The sequence below is a fragment of the Zingiber officinale genome, chromosome 9B (genome assembly GCF_018446385.1).
Source record: "Zingiber officinale cultivar Zhangliang chromosome 9B, Zo_v1.1, whole genome shotgun sequence".
In the NCBI taxonomy this organism is placed as follows: Eukaryota; Viridiplantae; Streptophyta; class Magnoliopsida; order Zingiberales; family Zingiberaceae; genus Zingiber; species Zingiber officinale.
This window is the reverse complement of record NC_056003.1, coordinates 119,575,456-119,594,798: the sequence shown is the minus strand read 5'-3', so window position 1 is coordinate 119,594,798 and position 19,343 is coordinate 119,575,456. Positions and strand designations below refer to the sequence as shown.

At 36.0% G+C, this 19,343-nt stretch overlaps 2 protein-coding genes across 2 annotated transcripts; one reads left to right on the top strand and one right to left on the bottom strand.

Annotated features, from left to right (window-relative positions):
• Window positions 1-4,340: 4,340 nt before the first annotated feature.
• On the top strand, window positions 4,341-5,673 carry LOC122023339. Its single transcript, XM_042581392.1, has 3 exons — window positions 4,341-4,415; window positions 4,463-4,597; window positions 4,694-5,673. The coding sequence occupies exons 1-3, from the start codon at window positions 4,341-4,343 to the stop codon at window positions 5,201-5,203; spliced, it is 720 nt and encodes a 239-aa protein (XP_042437326.1). The 3' UTR covers window positions 5,204-5,673.
• A 5,381-nt stretch (window positions 5,674-11,054) lies between these two features.
• LOC122024996 (metacaspase-1-like) lies at window positions 11,055-18,958 on the bottom strand. Its single transcript, XM_042583748.1, has 5 exons — window positions 18,544-18,958; window positions 17,045-17,375; window positions 14,180-14,300; window positions 12,134-12,340; window positions 11,055-11,553 (listed from the first exon to the last, which is right to left on the bottom strand). Exons 1-5 carry the CDS (start codon window positions 18,866-18,868, stop codon window positions 11,494-11,496), a joined length of 1,044 nt encoding a protein of 347 aa, XP_042439682.1. The 5' UTR covers window positions 18,869-18,958; the 3' UTR covers window positions 11,055-11,493.
• Window positions 18,959-19,343: the final 385 nt, after the last annotated feature.

Here is a 19,343-nt window from a genome sequence, read left to right as displayed (position 1 = left end):
AATTCTTGCACACTCGGTAAAACAATTAGATAAACATCACATCTAACTTTAACCTATTTGTCATATATTAAAACTAGATTATTAGTGCAATATGTACCAACAACTTTCTCTTTTGTAAGCAGGATTTCTATAATAACATCATGGTATAGTGCAAGAGAGATTAGAACCTAAAAATGATGACTCTGCCCAATGCAGAGGAAATAGCAAGCAACCACATTAGAGGCGGCTCTATCCAGACATAGGAGTTTATGTTGGAGCCTACCCCGTGCTTAACGAAGGAAAATTCAGAGCGACTCTGCGTTACATAGAGGAATTTTCTGAATTTTGAAAGACTTAGCCCTTTTTTGAATTTTTCACAATTAAGTTTGAAAGGCATAGCAAGTCGGCCGGATTAGAGAAGTTCCACTGTTGATAGTAAATATAAATATGACTAACATAGGGAATTACAATTGTTGATGGTCAACTCTGTCCGTAACAGAGAAAAAAATTCAATGAACTCCTCTATCTCAGATAAAGGGAATTGTTGATGGCTGACTCTATCCCTGATAGAGGAAAACCCCATGGATGACTCTCTCCGAGACAAAGGGAATTGTTGATGGCCTTGACAGAGAAAATTTTGATGGACATTTCCATCCCTGAGGAAAAATTCAATGGATGTCTCCGTCCCAAACAAAGACAATTGTCGATGGACGACTCTATTCCTAACGAAGGAAAGTTTGATGGACACCTATGTCCTAGGCAGAGAGAATTATCGATGGTCAACTCTTTCTCTCACAAAGAAAATTTTGATGGATGCCTCTATCCCAAACAGAGAAAATTGTCGATGGTCGACTCTCTCCCTAACAAAGGAAAAAATTCAATGGATGCCTTTATCCTAGACAAAGATAATTGTCCATGGCTGACTTTGTCCCTAACAGAAAAAAATTTCGATGGACGTCAGTATCCCAGATAGAGGAAATTGTCAATGGCCAACTCTGTCCTTGATAAAGGAAAATTCATTGATGCCTCTATCCCAGATAGAGGGAACTATCAATGGCCAATTATGTCCCTGATAGAGTAAAATTCTATTTGAAGGTGACCTCCCAGAGAGCTTTACGCAGACTAACAATTCTCATGAGAGGAATACTTATAAAGGAATATTTAGGTTATTAAAGCATTTCAGGATATATGTGTGAGAGAAAATAGAAAAAAAATTGAAGTAAATAACTTGACCCATGAGATCCTTCTCAAATGCGGTAAGGTAGGGATGAAAAGTATTCCATGGGCGACCGAGTATATCAAAAAGGAAGGGCGACTAATTTTAGGCTTGTGACATGACTGCTTTCTTCAGCAGCAGGTCAACTTTCTTCCATGACTTTTTCAAATGTATACCATCTCTACATCTCAGCTCAGATTTCTCGTAGTCGGTGCCAAAATATTTTAGTCTGAAATAGAGGGATGAGTTACATTGCACATTTGCACTCGGGAGCTTGGGTATTCAGGAGTGTTACATTGCTCAAGAGAATCACCCCACTTGGGCTTGAGCACTTGAAAGAGTCACCCAATCGCTTGAGATGCTACGGTGTTGGGATGTTACTATGCTCAAGCGATATGGTGTCCAGGATGCTTTAGTATTCTAGATCGTCCCCACTCAGACTCTGGCACTCGAGAGTGCCACCACTCAGGTTTAGACTCCACCCACTTTGGCTTGGGCATCACCCACTCGGGCTCAATATCCAAGGTATCTTAAAATCGGGTTAATCGAGATTCGAACTGATCGAGTCTGAGTTTATTCTACGTGGATTTTATATTAACCCTTAAGTACCTCCACATTAGCTATGATTTCTTAGTTGCCCTAATTTTGTCATCAGAGAAGCAAAGGAAGATAGAGGGTGAATATTTTAGAAAATGTAATACATAAGTAACTAGTAAAGACACTAAAACCATTAATATGTAGGGCGTCTTCTCAATTTCTTAGATATATAACGATCGAGTCCAGTCTTGGTAAATTAACGGATAATTTTCCTTAATGAGTGGTTAACCTAAGAATGCTGAGCTGATGGGCGTCCGTTTCACGTGCTTTATGATTTACCCTAGTGGCCAATTGAAAACTTTTGTAGGATGTCACTCTTAAGATTAATTAGCATAAGTTAGATATTTGTTGTCAACTAAAAAAATAAAAACAAAACCATTAATATCAACAAAAATCACATTAATATCTCATCCTCTAAAAACCATTAATTGATGTATGAGTGTGCCAAATCAACAATTTAGTAGCATATCTTCCCAATTAATTTTGACTCGTCCTTCCTAATATTTTATCAATGACCTCCACTCTATTACTCAACTAAATGTGTATTGTTGATCAGGTCATCACTCTTCTCAATTATTTCTCACAACAAAAAATAAAGGATTATCAACCAATAAAAATAATTAGTAATCTCTTTTTTTTTTGTCAATAATCCATATTACCAGTTAAAAAAAATTTCACCATGGCTTGACCTATTAGCCATAGTTGGTAAATATTATTTGCCTATAAAATAGTAGTCGTTATTTTTTTTTAAAAAAAAACAAATGTTCGGTAAACTTGTTTAAAAAAATCCAATATATATTTGGTCGATAATTTTTTTAAAAAAGTGCCAATGATATATAATAAAAAATTACAGGATGTGGGCTCAGTACTTGGGCCTCGGGAAGTGCTGAAGCTCGACTTAGAACCAGAAAGCACTCGAGAATTGAACTCAAGATGCACTCAAGAGTCGGACTCTGAATCAAAAGGGCTCGAGAATTGGACCTAGAGCCTTATAGTGCTCAACCTTAGAATCAGGTGCTTGGGGGAAGTCGAATGGTACTCAGGTTCAAAGTCCAGTGCTGGGGAATTGGGCTCAGAGACTTATGGCGCACAACATTAGAAATAGGGGTTCAGAAAAAGAGGTGTGAAGTTATAGAAGGAGGCCAGATGCAATAAAAACAGCCAGTGACGATGAACATTAATACTCGTTGATAATGAAGCGTTACTGAGAGAGGAGATTGCGAGACCGTTATTAAACGAACGTGTAATTATGATGGGTGATTAATGATCGTTGTTGAAGGGAAATTATAAAATGGAATAGGTAATTAGAAGAGTTCTTTTTTATCAATTTTCTTATTTGTAGGATCGAAAAGAATTTAGATATCTTCCTAATGATATAATATTATCCACTTTAGACCTAAGTCCTTATGATTTTACTATTTGACTCTACCTAAAAGATTTTAAAGGCTAATAAAAAAAAAGAAAAGAGGTATAACAGACATAACATCTACGATTGGATTGAAAACCGCATAAGCTTCAGGCAATTTGGCAAAGAAAAAACTGTTCGAATAAAGGACACATACAGATTAAGCTAAAGATATTAAGCTAAGGTGGTGTTTGGTAATGCAGCTTATCGCTTAAATTAATATAATAAGGACTTTTTATAAAAAAGTTCATTTGATAACCTATTTTAAAACAGCTTATTAGCTAAAAAACTTAACACGCTCAGACCAAAAAAATAAGCTAAAATATTTAGCTTATTTTTTTCTATCTTAACACGGTAAGTTAAAATTAAACTTATAAAGACTTATATACCCTTGTATAATTAATAAAATTACATTCATATATATATATTAGAATTTAGGTTTTTCTTCACCATTTAGCCGCCGCTTCTTCAACTCTCTCTCTCTCTCAGCTTTACCTAGCTATTTCGCCGCTTCTTCTTCAACTCTCTCTCTCAGCTTTACCTAGCTGTTCATCTTCTCATGTCTTCATCTCAGGTATCTTCTTTCTTTTCTTGTTTCTTATGATTTCTTATTTCATATTTCATTTCTTGTTTGATTAGTTTAATGTATTTTCAACCTAGTATATAAAAAGTTTTTAACCCCTAATATTATGCATATTATCACGATTTAATATTATTTAGGAAGTTTTCAACCCAAATACATAATATAACCACGATTTAGGAAGTTTTCAAACCTAATCCATATATATATTATTGAATAAGAAGTTTTCAAACCCTAATATTATGCATAATATAAAAGCAAGTAGGAAGTTTTCAAAATATAGAAACTTTTTTGAACCCTAGTTTATAGGTAGTATAAGTACGATTATATATATATATATATATATATATATATATATATATATATATATATATATATTACATCTACATTTATATAATAATAATAATAATCATAATAATAATAATAATAAACATATATATAAACTTACCGATTTTATTTACTTACGTTGCCAAATGTTATTATTTTTTAGGCAAGTAATACAAATAAAATGGTTGATAAAAGAGCTAATTGGAAAGATCCAGAAATTCTGAAAACATTTTTAGATGCGTGTATTGAAGAAAGCACTAGTGGAAATAGGAGTGGAAGTAGTTTTAAGAAACGTTCATGGGATCGAATTGGTAATCTTATGAAAGAAAAAAAGGGACTTGATCTTACTCAAAAATAGTTGAAAAATCAACTGGATTACCTGAAAAGAAAGTACAACATCTGGGAAAGAATAGTTAATAAAACTGGGAATGGATACGATCCCATTAGCAATACTGTTAGCTGGACTTCTGAAGAGTGGGATGACTATACTAAGGTAAGTTATAAGATTTTTAATTAATTTAATAGTGTTATATATATATATATATATATATATATATTATATTCACTCACTTTTGTATATTTTTTATAGATCTATCCAGACGCAAAACAATTTCGATATGCCGGCCTACAATTTGCAGATGAAATGAAGTCACTATTTGATGGTATTACAGCTACGGGGAAAGATGCATGGGGTCCCTCAATGGAAGAAATGCCACCAACTATTCCAAATAGTAACATTACTATTGATGTTGATGCTGAGGTTGAGGTCGATGTTGATTTGGAAAGAGAGATATCTCATAGTCCTAGCATAAAACATTCAAAGTCTAAACGCCGAAAGTCAAACAAATCTGAATATATTGACGAACATATTTTAGAAACTCTTAAGAATTTAAATGATTCAGATGAGGCAAGCGTAGAAGAATGTTCCAAAGTTCTTGATGATATGTTGGATGAGAGCGATCCTTTATATTTTGTTGCTGGGACAATATTTTGTGAAAGTAAGACATATAGAGAATTTTGGATGCATCTTAGGAAGAAAAGTGATGAAGCTAAAAAACAATGGCTTATAATGGTAGGAAAGAAGATGGGCTTGATATAGAATTATGGTAGGAAAGGACTTGACTTTATTATGATTATGTTATGAATGTTATTTTGTTTAAACTTTTAATTTTGAAACATCATTTTGTTTGGTTCGTAATTGGTTTTTATATATTTGTGATTTAAGTATATTGTGTTATACCCTTTATAATTCTTTTAAAATTTGGTTTTACAGGCTATTTTGTGATTCAAAGTTATTTAATATGTTGACTGGTAATAAAAGGAAAAAGGTCATCACTATCCTTCGTCTAATTTTACTTATGAGAAGAAGACGAAGGGGTCAAAGGCCTGATGCTATTTCTTTACTTGATGGAGCTAGTTATGTTAAAGAAATTATTGAAGGAAATCCAGCTCATTGCCAAGAAATGTTGAGGATGAAGAAAGAAGCTTTTATAAAGATTTGCTCTATTTTTAGAGAAAATGAATGGTTAAAAGATAGTCGTTATATATCGGTGGAAGAGAAGATGTCTATGTTTTTAATTACTTTAAGCCATAATTTGCGAGTACGATTTGTCAAACGAAGATTTTGCCATTCAACGCAAACAATCAACTTCTACTTTCATGAAGTTCTAAAAGCTATGCTGAAATTCTCTAAGGAAATTATTGTTCCTACTCAAGGTAATCAAATATCTCATGATACAAGGCATAAACGTCTTCGAGAAGTGTTTAAGGTAAATATTTAATATTCAATTAAACATATTGTAACTATTTCTTTCTCATTTCATGATATAAATAATTTATTATAACATTTATTTAGGGTGCTATAGGTGCCTTAGATGGAACTCTAGTACATGCCATTGTTCCAATAAATGAACAAGTTCGATATAGAGGAAGGGGAAAAGGAAAATGTTATCAGAATGTACTGGCTATATGCAATTTTGATATGTTATTTACATTCATTTGGGCGGGATGGGAAGGAGTGGCACATGATTCTAAAGTCTTAACCGAAACAATGCGTAATCCAAGGTCAAACTTTCCCTTTCCGGGTCCAGGTACATTATTATTGCTGTTGTTATTATTATTAATTATTTTAAACTTCTATGTTTACAATTTATTTGAAATTGTATATGAATATTATTTATGTGATGCTGCATATTGTCATATTCGAGGATTTATGTCGCCCCATCGAAATGTACGTTATTGGCTTGGAGATTTCCAACGAGGTGGTAGAGCTCGAACTAAAGAGGAATTATTCAATCATGCACATGCAAAATTAAGAAATGTTATCGAGCGTACATTTGGCGTATTGAAAGCTCGCTTTCCTATATTGGATAAGATGACTCCATATCACTTTCGAACTCAAAGGGATATTGTTATTGCTTGTGCAGCAATACATAATTTTATTAGAACAAATTGCACAACAGACTCGTTTTTTGAACAATTTGAAGATGAAATTACGACTGCAGATAATCAACAACGATGGACATCAATGATGGAGTCCTCGAGACAAACTGATCAAGCATATATGATTAATTTGCGTGAAGAAATAGGAAATCAATTATTTAATATGCGATTTTAAATATTATTATGTTTTGTGAACACTATCTAAATATTATTATGTTTTGTGAACATTTCTGAATTCAATAACACTATGGGTTGCGAACTATTTATTTATAAGCACGATTTATCAATATAAGCACGATTTATGAAGTTTTCAAACCTGTATAAGCAGGTAGGAAGTTTTCAAACCAAATAAATAATACATATATATAATGTTACGGATATATAGAAACTTTTTGACCCTAGTTTATAGTTTATAGGTAGTATAAACACGATTATATATATATATATATATATATATATATATATATTACATCTACATTTATAATAATAATAAAATATATAAACTTACCGATTTTATGTAATATTTAATTTATACGATTATATTTATGCTATATTAGTATATAATTAAATAAATTAAATTTATTATAGAGATAGTAATATATAAGGGTATAATAGTCTTTTAAACATTTTTAAGATATTAATTTAAGTTATTTATCAAATATGTTTCAAATTAGTTACTTAAATTTCAGAGCCTCTTATTTGATTTATTTAACTTTTTATTTTCAGGTCTATAAGTGTTCCACCACTTAAAATTTAGTATTCAGATTTCAGACATAAGTTTTCAGATTTACCAAACACCACCTAAGTCATGTCAATGGAGATATATTTTTTCTTATAAAAATCTCCCCTCAAACAAAAGACCACAGGCTTCCCACGTTCGATCCTCGACCCACCAGGTCTTCCTGCCCCTCAGTCCATCCGACCTACTAGGACTTCCTGTCTGGTGTCTAGTCCTCTTGATCTAAACATAGTAACCTCAACTTTCTTTGTTCGAGATCAATATTGTACCCACATGACTCAATCAAACCATAGCTCTTGTGCACAGTCGGCGGTTAAATCTTCTGGCAGTCCGGACTCTGATATCAATTGTAGGATTGAAAAGAATTTAGATATTTTCACAATGGTATGATATTGTCCATTTTGGGCCTAAGACCTCATGGTTTTGCTCTTGAGCTCTACCCGAAAGGCCTCATGTCAATGGAGATATCTTTTCTCTTATAAACTCATGATCTTTCCCATGTGTTTTCAATATGAGACTATATTTGTAACCTTTCAACCCCAACATCATTCATGCTAATGCACTTCTATTCTCTCAAATCTCACTTAAGTATTGGAGAGGGCATGCCGGGGCAAGACTGGCAGCCTCTAATTGTGTGTTAACTTTGGATAGGATAATTCTCTTATTACGATATGGAGGCTATGAGGAGTGCTCGACCACATGCAAGTACTCAATTACAATAATCCAAATTGTCGTACTATTGAAGAAGGTCAGTGACTACCACTAGGGGAAGGGAATGATTCACAACGAACGAAATCCCCCTAGTAGCCTCTCATCCTCAATGCCCCAGTCATTCTAAGAGAAACCTGACAAGGAGAGATCTTCTCGAATCAAATCTAGAAGGAAGTCAACTCTGTTCATGGAGGATATTCTAGTGGAAGAATTAGCTCCTCATTTTTGTTCTCTACATGTTGGAGAATATGATGGCTTTATTGACCAGAGGAGCATCTTTACCAAATCAAGAATGTCTTTAATGCAGTGATAAAGGGGGCCCACTAAGTACGGGTCAAAGGATAAATAGAGCAATCTACATGGAGTTCAAAGTCAAAGAGGTCAATGTAAAGTCAAGGAGGTCAATGGCAAAGGACCAACGAGCTCACTAAATGGTAGCTGAGTGGAGCCCTACATTAAGGGCCGATCGGGCATGAGTCTCCCGACTGGCAATGGGATGAGTCAAGCGAAGGCGTGTGTAGATGACCAGATCGCTATTTCAGTCGGACATGAACATACTATCTAGAATCATCGTTGCAAGGAAGAGCAGCCAAATAGAGGAATACTCAACTGAGCGGCTATCCTGCTCTGCCGATTGGCGGGAAAGCTGACGTGTATGTGGATATACTTTTGGGAGATGGCATCGCCGACATGTGGCATGGTCTACAAGCAGATCGTACGACGGACAAATCGGAGGGCGTGCCCACGATCAATTGGAGAACGTGTCTATAACCATATGTCCTGGACCAATTGGGGAATGTATCCGCGACCAATGGGAGAACGTGCTCATGCCTCAAAAAATGTGCACATTGCCTACCAGGGCATTATATAAAGAGGGGTCGTACACTGGCGCAAGTACGCATTATTCACTTTTTTATGCTTCTGCTACTGTTGTTCCACCTTCCCTTGTTCGGCACTAACGTTTCTCGTGCTTGCAAATTTGAGTGTGGTCTACATCCAATCGACGTAACAGTCACATCCCAGCTTTCCGTCTCTACAATTTTCGGACAGGATCAATCTCTTTATTGCATTAATATTCCAATGCCATTAAATGTCTAATTTTTGTGACTACTTTGGTCGGTCCAGCATAATAATGGTTTAATACCCTCAGTTCCCATTCTCTAAGTTTATTTCAGGAGTTGTGCTCTATTTTTCTCATCACTTTGCCCGTTGTAAGAAATATCACCAAACATCCCTTAGTTTGTTTAATTCGGAGCGGCGTTCAACAGAGGCTCTAAGAACATACATTCAGAGATTCAATAAAATAGCTCTAGAGGTACCTTCCGCTATACTAGAAATACTAGTCGGTGCATTTTCGTATAGATTGAAGGAAGGGGAGTTTTTTAGATCCATAGTAAAGAGGTATCCCATGAGTTTTTCACGCTCAATTTTTCTTGTAGTGCGACTGAGAAGTATATCCATGTAGAAGAAGTTCAGCAATTGACAAGAATTGAAAGCTTTAAGGAGTGGATTGCATCAAGGGAAAGGTACATCTCAGGGGTAGCCAATCCCTAAGTGGCTAAAATCAAACGAATGCAATATGAATCGCCCCGACTTCGTTATCCAAGAACTATGACTGTGGGAGAGATGCCAAGAGCAATGATGTCCAAAGAATGGGTGTTGCAAATTTGTGACAACCATCAAAAGTGTCAAAGTGTCCATTTGGGTATGGCGGGGAACCCCAGATTCTGCCATCAAAGTGATAATGTGCTTATCATATGGAGTATATAGCCATACCACCTAAGATTGGAAGGGCCTTAATGCGGAATATCCCCAACTACAATTACTCCTAAAGTCAGGAACTTCTAATCGAGTGACTTAGTCGACTCCTCATGGCTTGAACCCATATTCTTTGAGAGGACGGGCTTTGGAGAGAAGATGGGGTTCTCGCTCGACGTTGACTCCACGACCTTACAGAGGAGCAACCACAAGTTAATCTCTCTACATGAGGTATTTTTAATGGGATGGTCGAAGGAGCAACAAATGAAGATTCTAATCGAGCCTGGAAAGCTCATTGCCAGGGGAAAGCATGGTTGTCGAGAATAAGCGGTTGACTCGAACTACACTCCCTATCATGTTTGGCTTCAATGATTTAGAGGGTGTCTTATTTCCTCACAATGATGTTTGGTTATCCGAGTAGAAATCGCTAAGTATGAAGTGGCCTGAGCCCTCATGGACTGGAGAAATTCAGTCACACGTAGGGATAACAATTTTCCTCACAGGTTCAGAGCCCCATGGAGTAAACTTGAAACAAAAGCTAGTTTGGGGAGTTTTTTCAAGTATAGATTAGGGTTCATGGAATTTTCGAATCCTCGCAGTTGAACGAGGATGGGTATAAGGATATTATCCTCATCCCCGAACCCGCCTTGATAATAATAATAATAATGGAGTTTGATCTTTTCCATTTATTAAACCATGGATTATTAATGTTATTATATATGTATTATTTAATTAATATTAGTATTTATATGTCATTAGATTTTTTATTAATATTTTATGAAAAAGTGTTGAAAAATGAAAACCTTTTTAGCCAAGTCAATAGACATTTAAAGTGGGAATAAGGACGGGATAGAAATTTAATTCCCGTGGAATCGAGATGAGGATTTCCAAATTAGACAAAACTGAAGATGGGGACGGGGATGAGAATCACAAGCCCATCCCATCCTCGCTCCTGTCCCATTGTCATCCCTAGTCCCGCCATGAGGAAGATAACAAGCAATGTGTTCAATCCCCAAGCATCAATCAACATATGCGACGAGTTCAATGGTTTGGTTGGCCATGTTGATGAATTTAAGAATGGATGCTTAAAAATAGAGTGGCTATGAGCAAGACTTCCATTCTTGCTAGATTCTATATGAACACCACTTTAGTACGAGTGGCAGTGATAGTGCTAGAATATTAGTTGAATCAAACAACAATAGTCCTTCGATCGGGCTTTATCTCGATGTAGAATAAGCTGTCCAACGATAATGACAATGGCATCAACAATTGCAATTTACAAATAATCAAAACATTAATATACAAAACAATAACCAGATACTTGAGAATAGAAAGAATTACAGAGAAATCAATGGAGATAGATTCAATGGAGCTAGGGTCCCAACAAATTACACTTCGTAGAAATACAACATTCTTTCACCTCCTATACAGAAAGACACACAGCAAATAGTTTTATGTAAAGCAAACATGTTTGTCATCAGAACATGAATCTATAGACAAACCTGAAATACAGAATAGTAATGAACAAATGGCGTTCTTCACTTACTCTGTCATTTTCCAGATTCATAGGGCTAAATTGAAATTAATTCCACAAGAATATGAATGAATCACTCAGAAAAATTTCTTCAATCTCGAGTCAGAATTTGTCAGTATGGCATTAAATATACGGTGAATCAGCCATGACGCAGAATGTGCTCGGCGATAGGATCTACATCAAGTGGAGAAACAACTTCTTTGTATCATAGAGAGAAGGGTTTTGTATAAACATCAAATGGCTCACAGGCAGTCAGCTGTGGCTCCTGCACGAAGGAGAGGAAGGTGTTATTGTAATGTTTCCCTTTTTTCTAGAAAATGCCATCCCTCAAGAGCTATGTGAGCTATTAAGATCAATACATTCTAATTACTGGAAGAAGAAAACATAGGAAAAATAAAGTTACTGGTAAGATTTCAGCACTCTCTGTATCTTGTAGAATTAAGGTCACATGAACCGAGAGTACCAGCAGCCGAAAACCGTTAAAGAAGGTCGCTAGTTTATACCCATGAATCTTCGTAATAGACCAAAGTAAATGCATGATAATGTTTTGACCAAAAGAGATTTAGGAGGTTCAATTGATATACTTTCTGTATGGTTTTATTTTTTGTAGGGGGTTTCTGAAGATGATCTTGTTTTTGCTTAAAAAAAGGACTTGTCCAAAAATAATAAGAACACCAGTCTTTTATCATGGAAGACTTATTGAACCATATTAATTAGGTATCATCAGCTGGGTAAAAGCCAACATGGTGTAGAAGCTTAACTATTTTGGCAATATATTGAAATTTAACTCTTGAAAAGTTTGATAATAAAAAGGGAGAAGTGGAAGAAGGTGATGTCTAATTTACCTGTCGCAGACCACCACCTAAGCTGCCTCCAGACAGCAGCATAGCGAGGATTGATGTTACAGCACCTCCGCTCATTGTATCTCCAGCATTTCGTATGGCAGTTCGCATTGCATTTAGTATGCTTCCATAAGTGGATCCATGCTCACGTTCAATGGCTTGGATAAAACAGAAGGTCATTGCACCAGTTGAGGTGATTCTTGAGAGAGCCTGCACAGAATTAACTGGATCTCTTCAGTAAACTGATAACAAATCAGAAAACAATTATGTCAATTGCATGTTTGACGAGCTGGGTTGCAATGAGATTCAAGGTCAAAACACAGAAATAACTTCTGTAGCCAACCTTTAGTGACGATTTTGCTTAGTTAGAACATTGCATCCAAACGATTGAAATATTTAGGGAAAATGCCCCCAACTAGAACCCTCTCCTTGAGAAACATACAAGCAAGGTCCTCAGTTTTAGAAATTCCATACCAAGACCCATGAAAGAGAATCATAAACTTATCCTCAACAATGTTCACATCAAAACAGTGCTACAACCTATGTAGTGTTTACAGTAATGTCTTGTTCGATAACAATTATAGAAATATATTAAAACTCATGATTTTGGGTTGAAGACATGGGTTTTCCTTTGCGTGACTAGTGGCTTAAACCATGCTCTTTAAAGAACTCCGTGAAGTTCTCTGCCAATGACTTCCTCGTGGATATCAGTTATCTGCCATGCAAAGTAATGCTGTGTCATCAGCAACTTCATGGCCCTTGTCCATTGTGGTTGCACTTGGCTCAGCTTCCACTACTGTGAGCCAGTCAAGGACACCACAAACCCTTCCATCGGGATGCTCAACTCTCACCTCCTCAACAGCACTGCCATCACATCCCCTCCTTGTGTGCTACCCTACTCTAAATAGAGATGTTCAGCATCTACTACCTCCTAAACAACTTCATCATCCCCTTGCCAGAAGCTACCCTCCTCTACAGCCTCAATGTCTTGCCTTGCCAATGGCCTCCAAGATGAGTCACTGAATGTCACCGGCTCTTCATTCTTTTCTTGAAGCCTAACATTTGTTTTCCTCAGTAAATGTCAACAAACTAAAAGCTTTCATAGGATCGAGGATGATGAAGAAACCCGCTAGAGTTCACATTGTCGACCATCATGCCTGGTATCCTGGCAAGAGAGACTACAAGAGATGTGCCTATTTGAAGAGCCCCAAACAGCAACTAGTGGAGAACATGGCAAGCCACGCTAACTCAAGACTTTTTCAATGATGAGTTCCACTTCATTGAGGAGCATGACTGGCTTGCAATGGCTATAGGCAGAGCATGACAGAAGGTCAACTAGCTTTTCAACTACAACCCGCGCTATGCACAGGTATCACTATTCATTTTTATTGTGAAGATCCAACGTAAACTTGAGTTCTTTTGTGGCCTTGTGGGGGTTTCTGACAATGCAGACCTCGTTAAGGCACATTTTCTATTATGAAGAGCAAAGCATTGGTAGCAAAAGGTGAAATTGTCACCTTTCCAAGGTGGCACCCTATTGTCTGAAAGGGAGATAAATCAAGGGATGCTTTGTCCCGCAACAACAGTGCATGAGGAGGGGTTGAGGTAACCAGTGGAGCATTTCGCACCCGCTAGGAATCGACCCAGACCTATTGGTAGCAATACCCTTGCATGAACCAACTGCATCAACTCGTGGGGCAGATGAAGAGCAAAGCATGAATTGACACAATATTGTCATTTCTATGTGATAATCAACAATCAAATAAGTTAAATTAAAAGCCATTAGTTTCTGAAGTCCTTCCCAAGTTCTTGCAAGTAACTCCAATCTAAAGCTACTTTAATTTTTAACCAAATACTCCATAAAATTCAGAAATTTGACCCTTCATGTTCCAATATTCTTCACGAGAGTTTACAACCCTACGACTATTAAATTGTATATAAAACATTCTTCCTGGCTGATGGTTAAATCCAAATTTAGCAAAAATAAATGAACATAAAACAAATTCCACCTTGTGGATATTTGAAATGGAAAGAATCTGTAGAGGTTACCGAGGTATCAGCAGAGGTTTGGTTGTCATCGCAACCACTAAACGAAATGGCTTCTCCTCCACTTGTCCCTTTCCAAACACCAGATCGCGGGCGATGGTCTTCCCACATATATTGTCCACTCCTACATCAAGAAATATGATTTCAATCAGCAAAAAAAATGCAGCAAGTTCAAACAAATCAAGTCATATTTAACTGCTTAAGTAAAATAATAAGCAAGCAACATCCAGTATGAACAGGAAGTCATATAAATATTACATGGCACCCACCATGGCATGACAAAATTCAGAGTACAAAGACACAAGCCAGTGAGAACAGTAATTCTATTTTATAAATTTATTCTACATTCCATAGCAAAACAGAATAAAACATGAGTGAAAAGTAAACAAATTTCAGCCATAAAGCCTCGCAATTACATACATCATCAAACATAACCTGGTAAAACAATTCAAGAGACATTTGCAGAGAAGCCACTATATCATATGTACAATCAATAATCTAAACCTAACTTGATCAATCCAACACCTGCTATAGATTGCATGATGTGTCTCGCCTCCTGTATGGCATGGACTTAATGTCACAGTTACTGCAAAATGGTTTATCGCCACTAACAAGCATATCTGAAGAGCCAACTTTATTTGCATTAAATTAAATTTTAAAAGTGAGAATTTTGTATCCATATGAAACTAATAAATAATTCAAATTGAAATTAACATTGTGTTAGTAAACCTTAAAATAGCATCACCATGTAGAGAAACAAACTAATAGTTTAGACTTAACTTATCCCACTCTAGATTGTGTTGAGGTGTGCCAATTAATGGGGAAGAAAGGTTAGTTCACCACTAATAAGCTAGCACATCAACTAGGGTTGATATTCATCCTAAATATTATAGTAAATGTCTACTTGTAAGCATGAAATGGGAAATTATAATTAATATGATACTTGACTGTTTCATGATTATGTCTATACGCAAGAAAACATGTTATCTTAAGCCACAATAATGTAGATACATAACATGTTTAAGGCAATTTTTAGCACTAACTATTATTAAGATCATAAAAATAATACAATTGCCCATCCATGACCCTAACATATGAATTTAATGAGAAACATGTCATCAAAATAATAGGGAGAGACAATTGACACTTAGATGACCATACAATACCTAGTTTGAACACTAATTAATTGATCATTTTGGACTATGTGAGATCTGTGTCAAAATGCTAAATTAAATTATAATGACTTTGCATGAAAATTATTTTTCTAGTTTAGGATACTTAGTTATGCATGCAAGCAAATTTTCATGAATTTTCAATTTCTATAGAATTTTTTATGCATTTTTAAAATTAAAGTGTTGAACGTTTCAATACTCAATCAACTGAAGTAGGATTCTAGTTTACTAGATTGCTAAGCTCAGCTGGCACTTGGTAACTTAGTCAACTAGATTAGTTAGCTCAGTCTTCTAAAATAGCAAAACCAATCCAATTTCATATATCAAATTGTATTTTGAATAGTTTAAAGCCCTAAATGATAAGTGATAGATGTTAGTTTTGTTCTAGATTAATTAATTTGATATATGCTATATTAGTATATGCAAATATATTTTTTAACATATATATTATATATTATTTCCAATATAATTAATGTATTTATATATATATATATATATATATATAGTCTTTTTAATGCTTTTTGTCTTTCTTTTGAAGTAGTAATTGAAGTTGAACATGGTTATTAGCAGTCTTCTTATTTTCTTGAGCTATATACCTTGTCTTGACAGCGCCAACTTGGCTCAAAGAAATGGAAAAAAGACAAATCCGGAACAACCAAATAATAAGTCTTGCAATTTGTAATAGGATATTAACTTTGGAATTTCCATGACTTGAAGAAACGCATGCAGAAGACTGAAATGAAATGTATTCTTCAAAATGTAGACTGTGCTATGAGTTTGCCATAGGATGATAGTCAGGTGATATATTAGAGATCTCAATTGTCATCTCTTTATGATATTTGTTTCTAAAGTGTAACACCATGAGGAGAGAAAGAAAAATCAGAGTAACCATTGCTATTTTAAATTAGATATAATTACATCAAATCCTACTAATCATTCTCCTTTTTCTGTCATTAGCGGATCTCATAAGGTCAATTAGTTCTCCTGATTAGAACTGTCAGTTGCACATATACAAGTACTTCCCTTACAGTGCAAATGCAAGATACAAGGAGGGTCCAATTATGTGGCTTTACAAGAAGTTTCTTTGTCAAGCTTGCACTTGCAAATCGGAGTAATCATTTTCCTTTTTCTGTTATTAGTGGGTTTCATAATGCTGATTGGCTCTCCTGATTTGAACTACTAGTTGCTTTTTCAAGGCCCTTGCACTGCAAATGAAAGCTGAAACGCAGGTCCTAATGTAGATACAGATATGCCCATGCATGTGATATGCATAACTTGACCACATGGCGCATATCATCTACATGTATTTTTGAAAACCTTTAGAGAGCATACAAAGCATCTTTATCAAAGAAACTTAAAATGAACATACAGAGGTCACAAATTTACAGACTATGATGTCAAGGTCATTCTTAAGCAGTCACAATCAACCTACGATTAGTTTGAAATAACTAATGAAATCTTGGTCCTTCAAGTTCTTTAAAAACACAGATAATTGTTAATTAGCTCCAATTTAAACTGTTAAAAATGGAGTCCCTGACTGCAATAAAAGTCATGAATTGATTATCACACATAATTCATTCAAAAGAGCATACATATAATGTAGAGAAAAAATAATAAATAAACATTTAAAAATAGAAAAGATAAGCATGTTTATGAATGGAAATAAAAAATGAACAAACAGAACATGGTCAATTACCTATTCATTCTGCAAAGGAAAGGTAAATCTAATACAGTGCCGCTGTGGCATGCATCTATGATGGCATGAAGCTTAACCCCATGAGGAAGTGGTCTCACAATAGTAGCATTAATTTCATCATCTATGATCATTCCTTGTGTTTCGAAGTCCAAAGGGCACAAGGTTTCATCAAAGCCATCAATCTCATCTGAGTGATAGCTCCTTTGTTGTGCACCGTGACCAGAATAGTGGAACACCAGAGAATCCCCTGGTTGGCAGCCTTGGACAAGCCAATAAAGAGCCATCCTTATATTGTACTTTGTTGGTATCTTATATGGATCAGTTTCTTCTTCTGAAATTCAATCAACTATCTTAAAACAAGCTAACTAAAAGATGGTACAGAATGTAAAAAAGAAGATTCCGACTACTGCAAGATAAAAACTGATTGAGAAGAGATGCATTACCAACATATAATATAAACAAAAATAATAATATATCTTCTGATGGTCAAGAGAGGAGTGAAAGAAAAGTTTCATATATATAGCTTGTGTTAACTTGAACAACAGCATCATGGGAAAAGCATCATTATCATAATGCTAAATTATGAAAGGCAAGAAATACATGTATATAGCAACCGAAGAAAAATATACACCTAGATAACGAAAGTGCGGAAGGATAATAACCCCCAATAAGTCGAATGGATGTGGCCAAAATAAACTATACTATGTATAGATTGTATTACAAAGTATCTCATATGGGCATGTCAGACAGCTCATTACCTTTAGTCGTAACACAATAACACGTAGTAAAAGGAGGCATCAATGTCCAACTCAATATTGGTGTTAAGAGTGTTAAGTGTCTTTCTAACATGGGTATGAGTATTGTTGAAAATACCTTGTAAACTCAAACAACTAGAGATCAATTGAACCTAAGAGCCACAATATCAAGGTCATCCTTTTGTCAGGAATCTTTAGCATATATTAAAAGTCAGCAGTTATTTACTTTAATGCAATCTTGACAATTCACATTTTACTAAAGCTAAATTGGTGGGACATATAAGCTTCAGCAATTGCTGCATTCTTTAGCATAGTTCTAAAAAAAGGACCAGACCTCCGATTGGACCAGTACAAACTGGAACCAAATTCTTCTCTTGGTCGGGTTAGTTCATGAATTATATATAAAAATAAACTTATGAAAAAAAGTTAGACTGGCCAATTTTATAATATCGGCTGATCTTATGAAAATCAGGCATTGGATTTATAAAAATTGGTCAAATGTCATGAAAATCAACTGGTTTTATGAAAAGCGACTGGTTTTATAAAAAAAAACTAGTTTTATGTAAAAAAATTAAATAAATTTCAAAGGCAGGCAACCAAAACGGGGCACGGTTCAACCATGATCTACCAATTCAACGAGATGACCAATTGTTATATCCAACAAAACAATAATCAGTGTCGATATATATAGGAGGTAAGGGCAGATAAGGAATTCGATCTGAGGAGATCTAGAGGAGGATTAACCTGTAAGCAAGATGATGGAAGCCTCCGGGAAGTGGAATCGGTTGATTAGGAGGTGGCGCATGCACTTGGCGTCGTTGATGCATCCCTTGAGCTCGTGACGCGAGAAGCGGTAAGAGATCCCGCAGATGACGGCTCTCTTCCCGCCGTGAGGAGACGGCGGAGCGCCCCAGGGCGTGCCAGCGCCGGGAGAGGGTACGGGTGCGTGTGCGGTGGTGGGCGCCACGGTGGTGACGGACTGGCAGATAGCGCATCGGATGGATTTGGCCCCTGGAGGAAGCTGGAGCGGCGTACGGCAAGCGGAGCAGTTGACGAGCATCAACGACATCGATCGTCGAAGGAAAGGGAACCGACGGGAGGACGGTCAAAGAAGGGACGTGGCTCTAAATTGGTGGAAAAGGCGAATATGTTTGTAAGATTCGAACTCCAGACTTTATTGATGACAATATCTTATACGATAATCATTACATTTATTTGAGGGATCGATGCGGTTCTAAATTGGTAAAAAGTAGAATCGTTACCCTAGCGACCTCTGGCCCTGGTCCCACAAGATTTCAGAGGAGTAAATCATGATTAATACTGGGCAAGAAAGGTGACGGGGTCGAAGGAATTTTTGACACAGCAAATCAGAATTTTATCCCTATGTATAACTGACAACTTTCGATCTCACGACTTCATTGGTAAGTTACAGGCACCTAACTAGCAGATCCAGTCCGTGGGGGCACGACGCTGCTCTAAATTGAAACGCGTTCCGGGAGAGGGGGAGAGGGAGGGAGGTGAGTGACGTGTACGATCTGGATTGG

Coding starts and splice junctions, on each gene's coding strand:
- LOC122023339 (XM_042581392.1), top strand. CDS start 4,341: ATGCGTGTATTGAAGAAAGCACTAGTGGAAATAGGAGTGGAAGTAGTT. Junction 4,416..4,462: donor ACGTTCATGGGATCGAATTG/GTAATCTTATGA, acceptor ACTCAAAAATAG/TTGAAAAATCAACTGGATTA. Junction 4,598..4,693: donor AGTGGGATGACTATACTAAG/GTAAGTTATAAG, acceptor TATTTTTTATAG/ATCTATCCAGACGCAAAACA.
- LOC122024996 (XM_042583748.1), bottom strand. CDS start 18,868: ATGTCGTTGATGCTCGTCAACTGCTCCGCTTGCCGTACGCCGCTCCAG. Junction 17,376..18,543: donor TTCCATCATCTTGCTTACAG/GTTAATCCTCCT, acceptor ATTGAATTTCAG/AAGAAGAAACTGATCCATAT. Junction 11,554..12,133: donor TAGGTGGTGGTCTGCGACAG/GTAAATTAGACA, acceptor TCCTTCGTGCAG/GAGCCACAGCTGACTGCCTG.